The 22040-nt window shown below is 31.1% G+C and overlaps 3 protein-coding genes and 1 long non-coding RNA gene across 12 annotated transcripts; 2 read left to right on the forward strand and 2 right to left on the reverse strand.

Annotated features, from left to right (window-relative positions):
* Positions 1-1598: 1598 nt before the first annotated feature.
* LOC146923575 (uncharacterized) lies at positions 1599-2667 on the forward strand. Its single transcript, XR_015009790.1, has 2 exons — positions 1599-2234; positions 2344-2667. It is a non-coding gene; the product is annotated as an uncharacterized LOC146923575 (long non-coding RNA).
* Positions 2668-4774: 2107 nt separating this feature from the next.
* LOC146923576 (calcium uniporter protein 2, mitochondrial-like) lies at positions 4775-8414 on the reverse strand. The gene is made up of 2 exons (XM_085708735.1): positions 7440-8414; positions 4775-5474 (listed from the first exon to the last, which is right to left on the reverse strand). Exons 1-2 carry the CDS (start codon positions 7956-7958, stop codon positions 4989-4991), a joined length of 1005 nt encoding a protein of 334 aa, XP_085564861.1. The 5' UTR covers positions 7959-8414; the 3' UTR covers positions 4775-4988.
* A 4683-nt stretch (positions 8415-13097) lies between these two features.
* Positions 13098-17320, forward strand: LOC146923577 (uncharacterized). Of its 5 annotated transcripts, none has more exons than XM_085708739.1 (11): positions 13098-13239; positions 13457-13658; positions 13746-13903; positions 14018-14163; positions 14414-14506; positions 15087-15278; positions 15531-15623; positions 15725-15745; positions 15969-16133; positions 16435-16526; positions 16925-17320. In XM_085708739.1, coding segments are annotated over exons 1-11 (1272 nt in total). In that variant the 5' UTR covers positions 13098-13130; the 3' UTR covers positions 16926-17320. The 5 variants fall into 5 exon arrangements, with proteins under 5 accessions (XP_085564865.1, XP_085564862.1, XP_085564863.1 ...); XM_085708736.1 differs by having other exon boundaries at positions 16930-17320; XM_085708737.1 differs by having other exon boundaries at positions 15728-15745; positions 16930-17320.
* A 976-nt stretch (positions 17321-18296) lies between these two features.
* CBSX3 (Cystathionine beta-synthase (CBS) family protein) lies at positions 18297-21539 on the reverse strand. Of its 5 annotated transcripts, none has more exons than XM_085708744.1 (6): positions 21442-21539; positions 19977-20244; positions 19806-19887; positions 19408-19481; positions 19049-19109; positions 18297-18686 (listed from the first exon to the last, which is right to left on the reverse strand). In XM_085708744.1, exons 2-6 carry the CDS (start codon positions 20232-20234, stop codon positions 18544-18546), a joined length of 618 nt encoding a protein of 205 aa, XP_085564870.1. In that variant the 5' UTR covers positions 20235-20244; positions 21442-21539; the 3' UTR covers positions 18297-18543. The 5 variants fall into 5 exon arrangements, with proteins under 5 accessions (XP_085564870.1, XP_085564869.1, XP_085564868.1 ...); XM_085708743.1 differs by having other exon boundaries at positions 19977-20239; positions 21439-21539; XM_085708742.1 differs by having other exon boundaries at positions 19977-20243; positions 21439-21539.
* Between the last annotated feature and the right edge of the window lie 501 nt (positions 21540-22040).

Raw genomic sequence — 22040 nt, forward strand, 5'->3', positions numbered from 1 at the left:
AATACTATTTAAGGTTGTTCATCTTAATTAAAAGTTAGATTTAAAACATATGTAAGCCAACTATTAAAAGAAGTAAACTTAAACTTATACATTTGAAATCAATTTTCATATAATATATTTAAAATGAAAAATGTTTTCAAGTTTATTGAAAAAACACCACCACATATACGTTTGAAAATCATTTCCCTTTAAACAATTTCAAAGAGGAGTATTTTAGTTAGAATCTAGCACTAGTGTGGTTTTCCTTGTAGTCACTTCTACTCTAGAGTAAAGAATCTTTAGATTTTACTACGTACCTATAGAAATCTAAACATACATCATTACTAATATGAACTTTTCTTTCTTCTTTGAGGTAATATTGATGAATATGGCATCCTGCATCTCTCTCTCTCTCTCTCTCTCTCTCTCTCTCTCTCTATATATATATATATATATATATATATATATATATATGTGTGTGTGTGTGTGTGTATGTAAGGGTTTTGCTAGAAGACACCCTTTAGAGGTGTCATTTAGCAAGCCACACCTCAAGGTGTGATTATCCATTTTTTAGTTATAACTTGCTAAAAGACACCTTCATAAAATTTAATTGGTGTCTTTTAGCAAATGCCAATAAAATAACTTACTAAAAGACACATTCATAAAACGTGTCTTCTAACAAAACCTATATTATAATATAGCTATAGACTTTCTATAACCAATAGGTCATATAGTCATGGAAAACTATCACTTCTAATGCACAATGTAATGCAGTTAACTTACACTTTCCTAAATGACCTATAGAAATGTCAATAACAATTTAGGGTTAATTACAAAACTATAATGATAGGACAAGGATTCTCTCTAATGGCTTTTTCAGTGCACTCGGTCCAGTGACAATCTCAACCACTAAATTACTTTTTAATAATTTCTATAGAGTAATGAAATAAAATGAAGCAGATTTGCTCCCATAATGTTTAGGCGGCTAAGTATTATTTTGTATAAACCGATAAAAATTATGAAATGAGAATTAACTAAGATTATAATATATACACTTCTTGTGCTTGAAATTTCCGATCGATGATTTTAATATTTCATTTTACCTTCTTCAAAAAAAATTATAATATATACCTAATAAAAAAGCAACATTATTTTTTTAGGGGAACATGAAAAAATAATTATTTCAGTGAGAGTATTTTAAGAAATAAAAATTTCTAGTTATTCGTATGGATGTGCAAAGGTAAATTTAGATTTTTCACTGGACCACTCCTTTTTTTTTTTTTTTAAGGAACTAGACCCAACTCCTTTTATGTACGAGTGTTGTCAAGTATCTACATTTAATGTATTTTTATTACTCTTGGCGGTGCTTGTAAATATATATAGGAAAATATTGTGTCATTCTTATGATAAGCAAATTTTTCAAGTTACTTAATAAGTGTGTTAAAGGGACAACCACAAAACAACAATATACTTAAGATACATTAGATAACTATTTTACTTTTATGAAAGGTTTTTACAACTCTATAAGTGCTAAAAACTACTAAATTATTTTTAGGAGAGCAAGGACTTTATGCACTGTAAAGAGATAAAATTATTTTCATTTTTTTATATGCCAAGAGGTAAAACATGACCGACATTTCTAAGCATGTTTATATTTCAGTTAAGGTATTTTAAGAATTAATTTTTTTGAATTGTTTGTAAGAAAGTGCAAAGGGAAATTCAGTTTGTCATATATTTGACGTGAATGAGAATGCAGAAGAAAAAAAAAATCATACGATTACAAAATTAAATACACATTCATTTTTATCGAACAATTTCATCGTAAAAATAAATAAAATGAAAATTACAATAGGTTCTACTTGTGCATAGATAAATTTACCATGGTCCAACAATATGATCTTTCCCTTTGCTAGGATGAGAGGTTAAAAAAAGTGATGAAAAGTTAGTAAATACATAATGAATTCTTATGATTAGACCGTTGGTTATGCTGCTTACTAAGTGTGCTAATGTGACAAACACAAGACACGAATATACTTAAGATATAATTTTGTGAAGGGTTTTTACAACTTCATAAATGCTAAAAACTATTTAACTATTTATAGGAGAGTGTGGACTGTATACATTATGAAGAGATCAAATCATATTAAGTTTTTCTGCATGCAAAGAGGAAAAAAATATGGCTGAAATTATCAAATTTGTTTATGTTATGATTTTATTTCTTTCCTTATTTCTTGTCGCAACGGAAGACATTGGAGGTAAGCCATCTATTTATCCTTCTCGAATTTTCTTCTTTACTTCATAGTTTGTACACACTCCTTTATCATGTTTTCAGTAGCATTATTTTACTCTCTCTTTTCATTATAGGACATTCTGAATGTGTAGAAGACGAAGATTGTTTGGACGAATCTTGTCCGGTTTTTGCTGTTCACAAGTGCGGAAATTTTGAATGTGTATGTGATGAAATGTTTCGTTGATTCTATGTGTACTAGATTCAAGAGAGTAGAAAATAATCGGTAGAGAAGAATGAGTTATTGCGCTAGCAAAAGTACTTCAATTTAGTTATTGTGCTAGCAACCAAAAATTGTATTTTTTTTCTTCCTAATATCATATTCCTTGCAATTATAGTTTCTTACTCGAAGATGATGGTGATGAAATGAAATAGTTCAACAAAGAGTATCGTTTATATTATCTTCTTCTCTCTGCACTTTAGAGGTATCACCATGGCCTCAAATTCAAGCATATGACACATTCTCTCTGACCCCATCACCAAAAGAATAACTTTAATAGTTAAGTTGAAAAATAATTTTTATCTTGCTTGTAAGTCTATAATTTTATTCAAATTCTCGTATTATAGAGAATCTTGATTTGTAAATGTTACTGATATGTTGAAAAAAAATTGTAAATTAAATCGAGATTAAATTTATGTTTATTTAACAAAACGCAAATTTGTAAAAAAAAAAAAAAAAAAAAAACATTATGATGAAAAATTTGTCTAAAGAGGCACAAGTGAACCTCGAGTATGCTGAGGAGTATTTTAAGATTTCTTATATTTTTTAATATATTGCAGATCAAACGAAAATTTGGGTGGTATAGCACGTATAAAAGTACTTTTGGATTTTTAGTTAGCATTGAAAGGCTTAGATTATTATATGATATGATAGGAACTTGAAAGCATGTGTAAATATTTTGAAACTTGTCTAAAATGTGATAATTCTCTTGATCTCGATGGTGAAATTTTATTTGAAGAATTTAAAAAAAATTACAGATGTTTTAACGGTTGAATTGAAATCACATAATATGATATTTAGTATTTGAAAGACTTTTAATTGTTTTCCTAATGCATGCATAACATATAAATAATACTAAATATTCCTATAACTGTTTCATATGTTGAAACAAATTTTTCTAAATTGAAATTGTTAAAATCTTATTAGAGATCTACAATGTTACAATATAAATTATATACTCTTGCTTTGATTTCAATAGAAAATATTTTTTTAAAGAACCTCGCTAATGAACGAATTATTAATGATTTTACAACAAAAAATTCAAAGAGACTGATATTTAAACAATTTTAAACGCTGTCACTTTTTTTTTAAGGGCACCATTCTCTTGATTCACCCAAGACATCGACATTCAAACGACAACCCTGATCACATTCAAGCATAAGATGTATAAAAATGGGAGAATAAAATGTACAATTACAAGTTAGCACAAGCAATATTGCTAACCAAGGAAAAAAAAAAAAAAGCTCTAAGATCTCCAACACAAGACTCTACAAAACCAAGAAAATCTTAGAGATCAAGTCTACACATAACAACATGAAAAGTCTATCAAAACACCAAACGATACAACCTGAAATTTATTGTGGGATTATATTTGTCACACACCAGTTATCATTGATACTTTAATCAAACCGTTTCAATCAAAACACTTGACTAGCATATTATGATATGATGATTTTACCATGAATCATATCATAATTGATTTTACTTTCTATCAAACATGATTTTACATGAACTTATAGAGCGCTTATCAAAAAGGTTCTCACGTTAGCAGCGAGAGTTTACATGTAAGACAATTAGGTTGTTGTGTAGCAAAATTTATTTTAGATTCAAGCCTAAGCTTGATTAGAAATACCTCTTAATTTTTACCTTCTGCCATTTGGGTTGAAAAATTTACATGCTTTTTTACCTCACTTAAGCCACACAAAATTAAAAATAATTGATATGGCTAGACATAAATCATGTGTATATCCATAAAATAATTGCTAACATTTGGCTATAAAAAAATAATTCATAATTTATGATAAAATATTATATGTTTGTTCTATGTAACCCGACCCATATACTAAGATAAGGGTGGCTTGTTGTTTTCCCTCATCTCAAACCTGATTTCAGAATATAAAAAAAAATAAAAATCATTAACTTCAAAGTTCAAATTCAATTAACAAAAAGCAGTCAAACACAAACTAAAAAGGAAAAAAGGTGCAACAAAAAAACTAAAAATCTCTAAAGCTCTCATCAACCAATCGTACCGTTCTATAATTTGGGTTGGACTAATGCCTACATAATCGACTCGTAAGTTTTTTTTCTTTTTAGATGCAAAACCGACTGGTAAGCTAATGATTGTCTAACGTACAAACACATGTTCGTACTATATTTCACCTAATGCAGGACTCTAAACATATAAACATAGCCTAAAAGTAACCAAATTAATCATGGACCAAATCTTACAAGGTTTGATTCACCATTGGTCATGTGACATATAAATTAACCAAGTGCTATCAACAAAATGGAAGAATATGTAATCATCTTTTGTATTTAATAAGTACATATAACAGTTAAAGAAGGAAAAACAAATGGTGGCTCACAAGTTACAAGCCAAACCAGAAGTTAGAATAAGCTTCTCCCCACCAATGGGAAAATAGAGGGAGAACAAAATTAACTCGATAAGAAAAAAAGAGATTGATTTTTTTTAATAAACGTTATAAAACCACCTGAAAATTGTTAATCCTTGTGTAAAGCATCATCGAGATCGCAATCAACTCCTATTCGATTTTTCAAAATGGTTTTGGCATCTAAAGGTGTTTTACACATGTATTGAAGCTCCTTGCATCTCACAACATCAAAGTTATACCTCTTGTAAAGCTTCCTTTGCCTTGAAAGAAAGAGTCTCTTCATGAAATCTTGGTAAGTAGGGTCTCGTGATGTGTATAAAAAGTAGGCATAACCTATTACTAAGCCAGTTGCTGTTGTGAAAAAAGTAATAGGCTCCATAACATCCCATGAGAATTCCCAAAATGTTAGCCTGAAGAAGAGACTAACAGTAACTACACCGAAACCTAGTCCGGACCATAGGATGCGGCGCATCTGCCTATGCGCCAACACATCAATTTCTTCTTTCTTATCGAGCAGCTTCTTTAACTCTTCCCTCAGTGGATCGTTCTCTTCAGTCAGTGCCAATGGAACTGCTCTTCTAACCAGATCAACCACCTGTAAACATGTGACGTGTTGACCAAGCAACAAAAGAGGAATCAGCATGTTTGAACCAACATGCATTCATGTTATAAACTGAATTCAATGTTACTTATTCAAACTCTAAAATGCATAACTTTTTCTAAGGATCTTGGAACAATCAAGGAATGAAAAGAATTCACTGAAAAGCGCAAACATTTGATGCATTGTTATGTTACAAAGAGAGAAATAGAAAATATATACAAAAAGCACATAAAAGATTAAAGGCTAAAATATGGTTTTGGTCCCTGCAAATATGCCTCGTTTTGGTTTTAGTCCCTGTAAATTTTTTTTGTTGTTTTTGGTCCCTGCAAAATATTTTATTTTTGAAAATAGTCCCTCCAAGGACTATTTTCAAAAGTAAAATATTTTGCAGGGACCTTTTTAAAAATCAAAAGATTTTGCAGGGACTATTTTTCTAATAAATGGGTTCAGTCGTCATGTGCCACGTGTGCAAATCAACACAAAAGTGGGGCCAGGGACCAAAACGAGACATATTTGCAGGGACCAAAACAATATTTTAGCCAAGATTAAATTACCCTTAGTACAACTCTATAATAATATTTAGTAACACCTATAACAACATCAAACAAGTCTATAACATTATATAACAAAATATAGTTCTGAAAGTTGAAGCATGGCTGACAATTTTCAGCTCCCATACAACCAAGCATAACTGTGGCTTTAGCCTTTCTTTTTTGAGACAATGTGGCCAGTTCAATAAATATAAACCATGCTCTTGAGAGATAGAAATGAATAACAACATCAAAGAATTCACATAGACAGTTATGGAATTTCTAGTATCTATTATTAGTTTATGTTGGAGCTTTAAACCAGTAATGACGTTAACACTTAACACTCGTTATCATATATTATGGTGTTAACATGCACAAACCAAAATACTGATGGAGGGTACTCTTCCTCTTCTTTTTATCTGACCTTAATCATGAATGTAGTTGATGGTTGTTTGCTTAATACTTAGTGCTTACATCACGGTATTAAGAATTTTGATTTTGGCAGCAGAGTTCCAAAGAAGCATTCAGATATTGAAACAATTAAACACTTGATTATAACTTGACAATGGGATAACCCTCTTCACCGCCACAAAGAGTCTAAGCTATTACTTTTTAATAGCTTCGGCACAAATCTAACCAAATGCCGGGGGACCATGAAAAGTGGATATAGGTAATAGACCTTGACTTTATCATGCCTTAGGTGAGCCTCGCAAAATCAATTTCATCATTTAAGCCAATCAAACAGAAACAAAGAGGGAAAAATAAGGGTGTGCTTGACTTTACAAATTGATTTTACTTTCTACAAATATAATTTTACATGTATTTGATTGTTGTATGGCAAAATTTGTTTTACCTCCAAGCCTTACTTTTACTAGAAAGGAACTACTTCATTTTATTATTGATGTAGGAATATGATAGAAAATTTCATGATTAACGATTTATATGGCCACCTTCAAGCCTAAGTTTGATTAGAAATGATAAAACTAGTTTCTGCCTTGAAAAATTTACTTGCTTTTTTACCTCACCTAAAACTTATAGGCAAAACTATTAAAAAATTAAAGATCAACGGTTTGGCTATACCGCTATAGACATTATGTGTATATTTGGTTTCACTTTTGTACGAGGCAAAATTTTCGGAGGTGTAGAATTGATTATTACATGTTGAGACGTGGTCGAGTAGAATTGATTCTGCCTTTGAATTGATTCTAACTCGGAAGCTAAAATTTATAACTTTTGCTTCTATAATGTTTTTCACCCTCAAATTCATTGTTCAATTCATTTTTTCATGAATATATCCAAATATAAACCATTACAAAATCAAATTTTGTCACTCTAAACTCAATTTCAACAGCTTCATCAAGATATGTACCTAACTTCAAAACTCAATTCACAAAACAATAAAACACAAAACAAAAAGTTAAATGCAAACCTTATCAGGATGAAGATAGACCTTATCCCTAAAGAGAAGAATAACACCAGCTTCATCAAGAACCTTAGCATATGCAGCAGCATCTTCAGAATTCCTAGCAACACCCATACTCTCACAGGCTTCAATAAGTTCATTATAAGAAATAACTTCTTTCCCATCCATACCAAGTTTCATCTTTAGAGATTCCACATTCACCAATCTCATAAGCTTCTTAGCTTCAGAGAAAGATATAGTCTCATCTTTCCCTTTACCATTGCTTTTCACACCCCCATTTTCTGATGAATCATTGTTGCTACTACCAGCAGATGAAGAAGAAGACACACCCCTTTTCATTTGGTTCATCACAACAACTGAAAAACATCCAACCCCTTTTCTCTTTTCACCATATTCCAATCTATAATCCCTCAAATTCATCAAAAATGGATCAAAAGATTGAATTTTTCCACCATAACTAACATTTCCATTGAAAATAGAACACACCCTTTTCCTCAACAACCCATTACTCCATCTACTCCACATTTTCAAAACCAAGAGATAAAAATCAAAACTTTATATACAAAACACACAAATCAAAGAAAATTAACACAACCCAATATTTTTATGAGCATGAAAAACTAATGTAACAACAACAACCCATTTTTTTTTTCATTTGGATAAAATGAAACTTGTTTAAGAAATGAAAAGAAAAGAGGAAAGTGACTAATTTGGGAAAGAAAAGTGTGTGCAATGGCTTAAGGTAAGGAACATGTTTGACAAAGTTTGATATAGTTTACAACCACAAGTCATGCATTGCGTTGAAATAGCTAACATTCTGTTGTTGGTAGTTAACGGTTTTTGACGAAGGATGGAACATTTGTGTTTGCGTAGGAACAAGGAAGAGTTGACACGACATGGACTTGGTTTTGGATATAATTGTCGGGCAGGATCCGAGTCATATGAGTTTATTTAAGGAAAATGTTTGTGTATCCTTTCGTATCAGTGTAGATCATCATTTGATCACTGATTATTATAAACAAAAATTAATATTTTAGATTTATTTATTATATAATGTATATCCCTCAAAAAAAAATGTATGTGGTTTATAATAGAGATTATATATATTATTAATTAAATGAATTTAAAATCTAGATTATTGTCTATAATAGTGACCAGAGGTTGTATACATGTGTTTTTGTCTTTAAATAGAGTGATTAATATTACACGAAACTCACACACATAAATATGAGTTATCCAGTTTGAATTCAAAACATCGTTAATATTTAACTTAATAATTTCAACATTTATCAGTTGCATTAAAACTTGCAAAGTGTATACATTTTGAAAGATATTGAGAGTAATACGATAAAAGTGATGCGACAGAAAGAGAGATAGAGATAAACTCAAACGTTGTTTTTTTTTTTTTGTTACAAGGGTAAATAAAACAACAGAAGGAAAAAGGAAAACAGAAGGGAAAACAAATACAAACTACTATCTAGAAGAAGAAAAACAGTTCTGGTTGCATCCATCTGATACAAGAGATCGTCATGATAAATAAGATCATTATTCGAAGAGGCTCCAAGTTTGGTTAAAAAAATCCGCACATTGATTTTTCTCTCTGAGAGTGTGACAAAACATAATGTTACTTTGCCCAATCAAGCCTTTCGCGTCTTGAATTAAAATGGCATAAACATGGACTTCAAACGTTGGATAGATACATCAATTATACAATGAATCTAAAAAGTCAATTGTTTCTTATAATAAGGACCGGAGAGAGTATGAAGTATTTAAATATTATTGTTGTTTTATTAATGAATGAACTTTGAGACAATTATACATTTCAAGAAATTCACATCTTAAATTAGTTTTTTTTTTCAATGACAAATACTAATAGTTAGTTGTTAGATTAATATTTACTTCTTTTGAACCTAAGATCTCCAACTTTTTATATCCTAACTTAAATACATTGAGCTACTTAACTCCCCTCGTATCTTAAAATAGTAAAACGTAAAGTGAGATGCTTAAAAGGAGGGGCAATGCTATGTATGAGTACGAGGTAGCTTTGGCTACCCCAAAGTATATTTTTTATTTGAATAAGTTATTATATTTGATAATTAGCTACCCAAAAAAATATGATTTCGCTACAGCAAATTATTTTACTTGTCAAAAACTAATAGAAATAAGAAAGTTAATGATATTCACTTGTTGATAGAAGTATTTCATCCTATTTTGTCACTTCAAATCTCAAAAAGCTTTGTTAACAATAAAAATTGTCAACAAAAATATTTGGCTCCCTTGTATAAAACTGGCTAGCTTCGCCGCTGCTTAATAGAAATATGAAAAGTAAGATATAGACCAAGAAAAAGTGTATAATGGAAAATAATGATTTTATTTCAATAAATTTATGATTTATTATGATCTACTTATAATATTTGTTGAGAAAATGTACTTGTTTGTAATACTTAAAGTTTGATTTGCTTTTTCAGTCAAAAAACGCTTTGATTTTCCGGTTTTCGATAGATCACTTGGTTGAAAGATTATTCTTCAAGCTTGTGGCACTCAATTCGAATCTTGACACAAAGAGTAAAACACTTTGATTTGTTTTATGCAAATAAAATTTTTTTTTTGACAAGAAAATTATATTTAATTTGTTTTAAGTAATTAAAAATATAATTTTATTTTAGAAACTGTCGTAAATGAGGAGTATCATAAGACAATCACAATTTGTTTCCTACATATATATGGGTAGACTAAAAATATCATTTACTTTTTCTTCAAGCTTACAGCAACACTTTTTTTCATGACGAAAAGATGTAATGTTTACTGAATAAATTTGTTGAAATAATTTTTTTATTTGTTGTTGACAGTAAATTTGTTAAAAGAATTAGTTAATGTGTAAGGATGACTCTCATTGTAAGTAAAAACGGGCGTAAAGATCATCTTTACAGAAGAATCTAATTAAAGAACGATTCTTTTAAGAATCCTATTCTATTCTATACGGTTCACTTAAAAAAAAAAATTAATACCATAAATATCAGTTTTACAATAACTATATAAATGACTTTTATAGTACAGCAACTTTTGAGCCCTTTTTGTTAAAGTTGTTAAAAAAAATATTTTTAAAAAAAATAATCACTTTTAAGAGTGTTGTATCCGTTTGTTCGAGCTTTTTAAAAAAATAAGAATCTAAAAAAAAAAATCTAAAAATGACTTCAAATGATTAGCTGTTAAGAGCATTAGCAGCTTCTAAAAAAAATAAATTTTTTTTTTAGAAAAGAGAAAATATGGTGTAAAAAATTGAACTAATTTTGTAACAAAAAATCCTTTTTATATAGTTGTATCCTAACAAACTAAATTATTTGTTTAAAAAAGTTATTTTTAAACAAACGCAAAATAGATTTTAATCTTTTTATATAGTTGTATCCTAACAAACTAAATTATTTGTTTAAAAAAGTTATTTTTAAACAAACGCAAAATAGATTTTAATTTTTCATAAAATCTCCAAACTTGTGTCAAAAAAAAAATAAAATCTCCAAACTATTTTATGTCAAAATCACTTTTATTTTAATACGTAACAAACGGACACTTTTAAAAATTGTGTATAGTGGCTAACGCTAATCCTATGATGTGGATTTAAAGCCCTTAGGTTAACTTGCACGTAACACTTCCAATTTATTTAATTTAATTTCTTTTATAGTACCGCTCGGGTTAATGGAAACAATTTCCTTAGAAAAAATGGAAAAATTTATCGGACAGCCATAAGACAAGATAATATATGAATCAGATTGTTGACCGAGAATGAAATGAAGATGTCGTGTTAGATATGATAATATTATGTTGGGTATTTATACTATGTAGTAAGACTAGGTGAGATAGAATTTGAAATGACAATATTGGAGAATTATGGTAGCACCTAAATCAAAATATTTATATTTTATTGAGGCTAGTGGAAGAAGATAAGGTTTTTTAGCACATCGTAAGATTCTTTTTAGGGATGGGTATGGTTTAGTTCGGGATAAAACTGAATCGAATTGAACTGAACTCTTTGTTAAATTTAAAATAATTGAACTGGATCGAACAATTTGCATTTTGAACCGAACTGAATTGAAGTGTTGTTATTAGTACCGTTGAAAAAAATAATAAAAAGATAAACAAAATCGAATTTTAGTTACCGAACTAAACTGAACTGTTTCAAATCGAATTGAACTGTTTAGAATCGAACCGAACTATCTTAGTTCAGTTTCAAAATTGTTAGTAATAGTTCAGTTTTTTTTGTTTGGTTCAGTAGTTTGATTCCATTTTTTTGCTCACCCATAGTAAAGTTGTCTTTGATATAAACGTCAAATTCTATGATAGAATATTTTCGAACACTCTGATATCGTGGAGTATTATCGGATACATATTATATACAATCGTTTTATACCACCTCTCAAAAAAGAATCATTTTATACCATAACAATTTTTTATATTTAATTATTTTAAATTGAAATTAAACTCTAAATTAACCTTTCCTACAAGATATTGATGCCTGACCATATTCTAGAGTATAAATTTTTTTTGAAAATTATACAATAAAACAAAATTATATCGTCATAGTCGTATATAATATAATTGAACAAAGAAGTTGAGACAACCGTACAAGTAGACAGTAGTACCCCTCCTCTTTCAAAAAAAGTAGTACCCCTCCTGTTCTGTTTCAACAAAAGGATAGTATCTCTCGTGAATCTAAACCATTCAATATATAAATAATGGAAAATGTTAACTTGTGCGCTTGGGGCATAAGTTAAGAAACCAAATGTAGAAGGTTTTTATTGGAACTTGTGCATTCAATGTCTTAAAAGTTGCAAAAGTTATACTTTTAATATAAAATTTATTTTTAATTTCTACTTTAAACTCTTTAACTTGTGCCCCAAGGGAACAAGTTAACATGACCCATAAATAATATCAAGGGTGGGATTTAGCTTTTCCCATCATGAGAAAATTAGATGGCATTCCCAACATAAACGCCACCCTTGATGATTACCGGGCAGCACTTCAGTGACATTAATGTCACGGTGACATTAAATCTGAGCCACACATTGCCCTTGTCATTGCATCTGGGCCACACAACACATCTAATGTCACCCAATGTGTGGCTCAGATTTAATGTCACCGTGACATTAATGTCACACAAGTATTTCCCATGATTACCGGTCCTTCTATATAGTAACTTGCAGCATAAAATAGACCAATTGCAAAGATTTTTCATTTTTTTTCGAAATCAAAAAGAGTTTTTGAAAAAAATATGGAAATTAATTTTCGAAAATTACAAAAAATAAATTCAAAATTAAATTTTCAAAAATTAAAATTAAAATTTTGGAAACATTATTCTGACCATGTTTTTTTAACTAATATATAAATACAAATATTAACATGTATTTAATTTTATCTCAATAAATATTTAAATTTTTATAATTTTTTACTTTATAATTGAATATATTAACGGTCAAAGTTATGCATTGACGAAGAATACTAGCAACACTCTCTTTTTAACACTCTCTCAAACAATCTCTCTTTTATTGGACAAAATTATTGTATGACACAACACTTCATGTGAGTTTCATTTTCAAAATGTATGGCTCATATCGATTTAATCCAATTAGAGAGAGTATTTAAAACACAGAGTTTCTATCGAGTCAAATCAAGTAGATTGTAAGAAGCGCGCGGGTGAATTTGATGGGGTTTTTCTTCTTCTCCCATTTCTCTCTCAACCTCGTCATTTTCTTGACTCTCTTCGCTTTTTCACTCGCCGACAATGAACAATTCCCTCCCGTTACTCTCAAAGGTAACAACCCTCTTCTTCTGATTCTCTTATTCAATTTTCCTAGGGTTTCTTCCCCTTTTCAATTTTCGAATTTTCTAACAAATTTTGTAATCTATACATCGCATATGGTTGATTATTCAACTTGTTAATGTTAATCCTTTTGTAGCTGTATGCTTAATGAGGTCTCTCAATTTGTTATTTACCTTGTTCTTGCAATCTACGTTCATTACAACTGCAGGTGTTTCTATTGAGAGACCAGTTTTAGATGTATCTCCTTCCTTACTATTAGGTCAATCTAATATTCGATGTGAGCGCTTTCAAGTTTCTGGTATCTCAAGATTCAAGCTCGGAAGTTATGCCAATTCATTACATGTTACTTTGGCTCCATCTTTTCTGATTCCAAAAAGATTACATAACAAAATCAACCTTTGTTTTCATAGGTAAGTTCATAACATATACTCTTTTAGTTCTGACTTTTAGTGAATTTTGTCAAAGATTTCTATTTCTTATTTATAATGTCTGTGCAGGAATAATACTCTTGGATGGTGTCAGTGTGAAAATAACGAATGGAGGGGTCTTCATAAATGGATCTGGAGTGCGGTTATGTCACCTTATGAAACTAGATATGTTGATGTCAAGATTGACGGTGAAATACCGGGTTCAGTTACAGTTGCACTTGACGAAGGTTTGTTTCTTCCATGTCAGGAAAGGGAAAAGAAATATTATTCTGTTATTCTCTATTTGCTGTTATTTTCTTGAACTTTCGGTGCTAATTTATCTGATATAAAAAACCCTGCAGACTTTCAGCAATTGCGCCTTATTTGTCTTGCAATTGGATTGACGCTGATGCTGTTGGCTCCAATTATTAGCAGTTGGGTTCCATTTTATTATGGTAGTTCAATGGCTATAGGAATCTTTCTTGTGGTTATAATCATTCTTTTTCAGGTATATATATGTATATATCAGTTACCTTTGTATTATACACATATTTCATCTTCTCTTTATTGCTTCCAATTTTTTCTGACTGTTATGCTGGGCATGAAATTATTGCCAACTGGAAGAAAAAATGTCTTTTATCTTACCATGTATGGATCAGCGATGAGTTTGATTCAGTTTTAACTGATGCTCATTTGCAGATCATCATGTTTCATGCTCATATTATAACACTTAACAATATTATTGTGATATGTTTCAGCTTGGAGCCGAATTACTCCTTTTGCACCAATACTCTATGATCGTAAATTCAATTCTTCAGAGTTTTGGGATGAGTGAAGAGATGCTCAATCTAGTAAGTATACCTTTCTATTTATCTTTTAGGGCGTGTTTGGATTGGGTTTAGGAGTGGAAGGGAGGGGAGGGTTTATTTTTCATCTTTAAATTACGGACACTATGAAATGTTTTTTACAAAGTTAACAATAACATATTAACATGATAAACAATCATATAATACTTCAACCACACTTAATTTATTTTAGAAAAACAATTATATAGTTCGTAGTTTTAAAAAGAAAAGTGAACCCTCCCTTCCCTTCCCCGCCTAAACCCTCAATCCAAACACACCCTTAGTGTCTTACAATTATAATACGGTTTTCGCTTTGGGTTAATTTTTTTTTTTTGCAATCAGCAGAAAATAGCTGCTAAGGAGGTTGAAATGACTTCCTCTTTCAGTATATAATAATTTAATTTGTGGAGCAAACCCTACAATTCTACTCGTGTACTGCTACCCTGATGTTTGCTCCGGTGATGATTGCTGGCCATATTTGCCCATCTGCTAAAAATGCATTCTCAACTGTCTTTCATCATTTATAATTTGGCTTGTTTATCAGACATCAATTCTTCATGAAATACTTTACCTCTATGATTTGTAGGTTGCTCTTTCTGTACTACTGGGTATCATCTTGGCTGGAGCTGCTTTAGGCTACTGGACTGTCAGGAGATTTGTTATTTCAAAAGAAGATGGCAGTGTGGATGCCGGGGTTGGTCAGTTTGTGAAATGGGGGATGCGCGTTACTGGAGCTGCTTTAGGAATCTTTCTTGTAGTTATAATCATTCTTTTTCAGGTATATATATGTATATATATCAGTTACCTTTGTATTATACACATATTTCATCTTTTCTTCATTGCTTCCAATTTTTTCTGACTGTTATGCAGGGCATGAAATTATTGCCAACTGGAAGAAAAAATGTCTTTTATCTTACCATGTATGGATCAGCAATGAGTTTGATTCAGTTTTAACTGATGCTCATTTGCAGATCGTCATGTTTCATGCTCATATTATAACACTTAACAATATTATTGTGATATGTTTCAGCTCAGAGCCGAATTACTCCTTTTGCACCAATTCTCTATGATCGTAAATTCAATTCTTCAGAGTTTTGGGATGAGTGAAGAGATTCTCAATCTAGTAAGTATACCTTTCTATTTATGTTTTAGTGTCTATTACAATTATAATACGGTTTTCGCTTTGGGTTAAATTTTTTTTTTTTTTTTTTTTTTTGCAATCAGCAGAAAATAGATGCTAAGGAGGTTGAAATGACTTCATCTTTCAGTATATAATAATTTAATTTGTGGAGCAAACCCTACAATTCTACTCGTGTACTGCTACCCTGATGTTTGCTCCTGTGACGATTGCTGGCCATATTTGCCCGTCTGCTAAAAATGCATTCTAAGCTGTCTTTCATCATTTATAATTTGGCTTGTTTACCGGACATCAATTCTTCATGAAATACTTTACCTCTGTGATTTGCAGGTTGCTCTTTCTGTACTACTTGGTATCATCTTGGCTGGAGCTGCTATAGGCTACTGGAATGTCAGGAGATTTGTTATTTCAAAAGAAGATGGCAGTGTGGATGCCGGGGTTGCTCAGTTTGTGAAATGGGCAATGCGCGTTACTGGGGCTACCTTTGTTTTGCAGGTGTTCATTTTTTAATATTGCTGATATAACTAGTCCTGTCATATGTGACAGGTATTGTTAGGTCACTTGGATCATAATCTAATAAACTGTAGATCACAAGTATTTTGAAAATGTAAATTAGTTAAAATAGTTATCTTTTTAAAAGAACCATATATTGCCAATTGTAACTATTCTGGAAGTTGCATAGCTTGGTAATAATTTTGATGAAGTTGCACAGTATGGTCCAAATCATTTTCTTTATTTATTTGATTGTATTATGAAGTTGCCTCTATTTATTCTGACTTTTTTGTTTCTCTATCAGAGCACTATTGATACACCTCTTGCAATTGGAGCTTTGGTCTCTTGTGGAGCTGTTTGCAAACTTATTTCTTCGATAAAATTGCTTCATGGATGGTAAGTATGACTTATCTTGAAGCTTTATTAATACTTCACTTTAAGCAGTGGAATTTGCTTAGTTATTTGTCCAAGGAAGTAATAGATGATTAATATAATTTAAATGGTTTCAATGGTCCTTCAAAAAAAAAAAAAAAAAAAAAACTTACAACTTATGGATTTTGAATGTTTTTATGAATTGCTATATTTTGTTTTTATATAATTTAAAGCACTGAATCTTATTATAGGAAATGGTAATGATTAATGTAATTCAAAATTATAATGATTTTTTTTCTTTCCATTTTTATATAATATAGGAACTAGAGTTTAATCCACCCATATGCTGGTTTTTTACTGTTTTGATGTTTGTCATGAAAGTGTGAAACTTAACCTTTGTTTCTTATTCAACATTGCACAAGATCAGCAATGGAAAGAAGGTCACTAAGGAAGAGTGGGATGGCTTCATGAGAAACTCAATAGAGCAAGCTTTAGCTGAAAGGGCAAAATCTTCAGAAGTCAATAATTGAATCGTTGAGCACGCAGATTGGATAAAACTGCTTCCAAACGAGAGTTTGGTCGAGACGATGGGGAGGCAGGAAGGGGAAATGGATTTCAGCTTTGTAGTTGATAGAGAGTTGAGTACCAGAAGAAATTGATTTTTTCTTCATAGGGTTAGAGAACAGTAACAATAGTGTAATTTAGGTGGAATTTACATTCTCTTATTCTAACCAACATGTAGATGGTTTTATTACGTTGCCTGAATTTTCCAAACCGCAAGCCTCACCAATCATGTCAAATTTATTGTCGTTGGATCATTTTTTGTCCTTTTTGTTACTTTTTGTATACTACTTTGTCAACATTTTTCTTGCACACACCAAAAGTAACACTTCCAATTTACTGGGAAGCACTTGGGTGACATTATGTCACCGTGACATTAAATCTGGGCCACACAACACACATTGTCACACAACATCTGGGCCACACAACACATACAACACATCTGGGCCACACAACACAACACCTTTGTGTGGCCCAGATTTAATGTCACGGTGACTTAATGTCACCCAAGTATTTTCCCAATTTACTATATAGTCTAATTTTTTTTCATAGTACCGCTCAGGTTAATGGAAAAAATTTCTTAAAAAACTGAAAAATTTATCGGACAGCTGTAAGACAAATGATATTGTATAAAACAAAATGTTGACCAAGAATTAAATGAATGCGATTGAGATGAAGATGTTGTGTTAGATGTTTGATAATATCATGTTGGGGATGTAGCAAGACTAGATAAGATATAATTTGGAATGAGAGAGAGTTATGGTAGCACCTAAAGTAAAATAGTGGAAAATAGACTTGGATGGTTTGAGCATGTAACGAGAAGACCTACAAAATATATAGTAAGAAGAGTAAATTGGATGGAGGATAGTTTCATCACTAGAAGTAGAGGAATCCTTGAAAAACTATATGACAAACTAGTAGAAAAAATATAGAAATTATTAATATAGAAATTATTAAGCCGGACCGAGATATGGTTAATGATAGAACATTCTGACATAGTTTGGCCTTCTTGTTGTAACTTTCCAAAACAATCAAAATTTTATCTGTCATGATCTTCACAATATATTTTTACCTTCTGCAAATAGTTCTTACAGCATTTTTCCCAATACATTGAAATTCTTCAAAAATGAAAACAATATTGCAACTTTTTAAAAAGCTAAATTTTCAACTACTTATTGATTACTAGTACTACTGTATAACTTGCAGTATAAAAGAGACCAATTGCAAACAGTAGAAGTTAAAGATGAAGGCATCTTTACTAGTTAACCAACAGAAACAAGATGCATACAGTAGTTATTATTAACAAGCTACTCCATGGATTAATGTTAATCCATGGAACTGAAATCCGAAATTACAGGAAAAAAAACAGACAAGATGGCTCTCTGACCAAAACATATTTACAACTCTCAAGCTTATTACATGATTCAAGTTAGCTTGAGTGCCCTCATGGGATTTTCATCATCATCTAATAGACTAGAGATTAATATCCCCCTTGTATGTAAGCATTCAAGCGGTCAAGCTCTTGACGATGCTCGCCCACGACAGCACGAACAACATCTCCAATGGACACCATGCCGAGCATTTCCTTGTCATTTATGACAGGGATGTGTCTGATCCTGTTATCTGGAAGAAAAAATAATGATAAAGAGACTAGAATAAGAATCTGTTTGGATTGGTTTATTTGAGTTTATTTACTACCATATGCGCACTTGCAATACTGTTTGGAAGAGCTTATGACATGTCCATAAGTTGTTATCTGCTTATTTCCATAAGCTCTTCATGATAGCTTATAAACATAGCTTATATGAAAATAATTTAGCTTATGCTACAAGTGTTTAATTAAGCCATTAATCCAAACAAGGCCTATAGTGAAACATGCTACAACCTTATTTAAGATGTCGAGTTGTATGATATATGATTTAATGAAAATTTATATGATAGTGTTTGATATTTCTATCCAAAGGACCGAAAAAACATATCAATACCAGTCATCAGCTGCATTGCTCGCAGAACTTTGGTATCAGGGGTGACTGTGATAAGTTTGTTCTGCAGCAAACACGTGACAATGTTAGATATCATGAATAGTGAAATCGATAATTTGAAAATGTGGACAAGATTCCTATGTTGCCCTAATTACTGGTACCCTGCTTAATAGGCAATATCAACCACTGCTGAACTTTGCATACAGATTTTTTGAACACATAATATTTGCCAATTTGGCAGGGGCATCGCTGATTAGAGCAACAGTTCAATTCTCTAAAAATTTGTATAGCACAAAATGTAGGTATCACAAGCAAAAGAAATTCTTCGATACAATAGTCAAATAAGTAACAGTGGTTCATACCTCTTCGGTCATAATATCCCCGACCTTGGTGGACTTGGATGATCTTCCCTGAACGATGATCTTCCTCAGGTAATCTAGATATCAAGATGACAAAAAAGAAGCACGTTAATGACAAATATAATTGGAAGTGGCATAACATAATACTATCATTTAACCGCATCCAATATATTGACAAAAGCATGCAGTTATCCTCCACCACATTATGACATGTCAGTTAATGGATCTCAGGTTATTAGGCTGTTTTTCTTCTCCAATATAAATCATATTGTTCTTTACAGCACACGACACATTCAAATTTGGCCAGTTTGATGTAAGCCAATATCATGTGAAGATAACCAAGTTATCCATTACACAACAAACTACAAACCCAAAGAAATAACTGCATGAACATTTGGTACCTCTTTCTGTTATAATTCCAGCAATTGATTTCTCCTCCCCTGGTTTCACGACCACCAAAGCACCAACATTGTTTTGTGTCATCTGCAATCGATGTCATTTTTGGTGAGCTACATCAATTTCACTTTAACACATAAATTAATTGCAAAAACAATTCAAACAAAATGCATTACCGATTTGACAGCATCATAAACAGTGTCATCTGTGGTGCACCAAAGCCATGAACCATCAGCGCCTTTACCTTTTCCTTGCAAGATGTCTGAAATTGTGGTGCTCTCGAAACCATGCTCCTCAATACGAGCAGGTGTAGCAGACTCAAACCGTGAAAAGGCAACTGGCTGCAACAGGGGATTCACCATGCGGACTCGTTGCAAAACAGCATTTTTAATGACGTTCCCGTTTGACAAAAATGATCGCAATCCTCCTTGCATTTTGGCTGTCTAATAATCAAATAGTGCCTCTTAGAATTTCAATGTAGTAATTTATAATGCACAAATTCGTGTAAGAAAAGGTGACGAGTTTTGAGGATAACACATATAAGCCAACCCTCTAGAATATGAAATTTATAAGTGATTATGGAGTCACAGAATCTATTATTAAAATTCGAGACAGATACAGTAAATTCACCCTTCATGCCAACAATATTGTACTAATGAAAACATCAAACAGACATCAATAGCTCCAAACTTTTCAAACAAAACTAAGAGATTGCACCAAATCCAATACAGAAATAGATTTTACCAAATGTTCTTTGTCACAACCAGTTATCTAATACACATATTTTTGTATCAAGTTCTGTTTAACCGTGGATATAAACAAGAAAAGATAGAACGAAACAAAAAAAGTAAGTAAAAGCATCCACAAGATCATACAGAATTCCCAATGATAGATCAAACAATGGAATATGAGAAATGACTACAAAATACCATAACATCTAAAACATTTCCAAGTGCATAAAGAAATCAAAATAATTCTGAACATAATAATTCTGAACATAGATTTAGCTCAAATACAAGAAATCATTTGATTTACTTCATTTAGAAAGGAAAAAAAAAAATCACATGCAACAAGTATCAATCAGAAGCTGAAAAATGTCCAAAATTTAAAAAATTAACAAAAACAAAATCAGATGCATAGAAGCCTCCAGAATCCAATCCCCAAATCATTAGGAAAAAAAATTACTATCACTAATTAAACATTCTTTTTTATTCAAAATATTTTTCTTTGATTTCAGCTCAAATTAACAACATGGTCCCAGAAAACCAAATCCATCAATTTAGTCCTTCACCACACATCACAAACCCCACATGTCACATACATCAGTATCATATCAACACCAATAAATTCAATCAAATCCATGAAAAAAAAAACCTTCATTTAATTTCAAAGCTCTGATTTTTACATCTGAAAATTCATTAAATTCAAACAAGTATGAAATAGACCCATATACTTGATCATTATTATCAACCTGATTTAGCACTCAAATTTTTCTGGGTCAGAGCTCAAAAACAATAAAGATCTATACTTTATCAAAAAGGGTGTGCATAGATCATGGAAAAACAAAAAATGGTTGATGCAAAAGCAAGAAAAATAGTAATGGAAAATGAAGAAATAGATAGAGAGAGAGAATGATACCAGAGAGAGTGAGAGAGAGTGGCTTTCGGGTAGAATGGAATGGTTGAGGGGGTGAGTGAGTGAGAGGGTGACAAGAACACTTGACTTGTTCCTCAAATCTTACAAAAATTGTGAAGTGGGCCTTGTCTATAGTACATTTTGGATCATGACATTATCCAAACTATTATTTATTATTATTTTTAGATTATTGTTATTGCAACTTGTAAGTAGGTAAGTGATTGATAATGACAACCTCATTATCTTATTTATTTGTTGGTACTATCATAGTATGACTGTGTATATATATGCTCAATTTTTATTTTAAGATAGGGAATCTTCATCTTTCTTTAAGCCTTATCTTGTGTCTTACTCTTATATGATGTTAGCATGACTACCATTTTTATTGGAATCTTTTTTTGGGAAAATGATTTTATTGGATATAGAGAAGAAAACAATAAGAAGGGAAATTATTAAAACAGTTTAAGTAGCTTTTTTATTTATTTTAATTATATGTATTTTATTTTTTCAATTTAAATTGTTAAAAAGGGAGATTATATATGATACCGATGTGGATTGAGTTTGGTGGTTTGATAATGTGACGAACTAAAGTTTTTCTTATGGAT

Source organism: Medicago sativa, chromosome 5 (genome assembly GCF_051527215.1).
Source record: "Medicago sativa cultivar Bolivia chromosome 5, Bolivia_mono, whole genome shotgun sequence".
NCBI lineage: Eukaryota > Viridiplantae > Streptophyta > Magnoliopsida > Fabales > Fabaceae > Medicago > Medicago sativa.

Excerpts from the sequence above, each read along its gene's own strand:
- LOC146923576 (XM_085708735.1), bottom strand. The coding sequence starts at position 7,958 with ATGTGGAGTAGATGGAGTAATGGGTTGTTGAGGAAAAGGGTGTGTTCT. Across the intron at positions 5,475-7,439 it reads TCTATCTTCATCCTGATAAG|GTGGTTGATCTGGTTAGAAG; the intron begins GTTTGCATTTAA and ends ACATGTTTACAG.
- CBSX3 (XM_085708744.1), bottom strand. The coding sequence starts at position 20,234 with ATGCAAGGAGGATTGCGATCATTTTTGTCAAACGGGAACGTCATTAAA. Across the intron at positions 19,888-19,976 it reads TTTATGATGCTGTCAAATCG|ATGACACAAAACAATGTTGG; the intron begins GTAATGCATTTT and ends CATCGATTGCAG. Across the intron at positions 19,482-19,805 it reads TGGAATTATAACAGAAAGAG|ATTACCTGAGGAAGATCATC; the intron begins GTACCAAATGTT and ends CTTGATATCTAG.
- LOC146923577 (XM_085708736.1), top strand. The coding sequence starts at position 13,131 with ATGGGGTTTTTCTTCTTCTCCCATTTCTCTCTCAACCTCGTCATTTTC. Across the intron at positions 15,279-15,530 it reads TTATAATCATTCTTTTTCAG|CTCAGAGCCGAATTACTCCT; the intron begins GTATATATATGT and ends GATATGTTTCAG. Across the intron at positions 15,746-15,968 it reads AGAAAATAGATGCTAAGGAG|GTTGCTCTTTCTGTACTACT; the intron begins GTTGAAATGACT and ends TGTGATTTGCAG.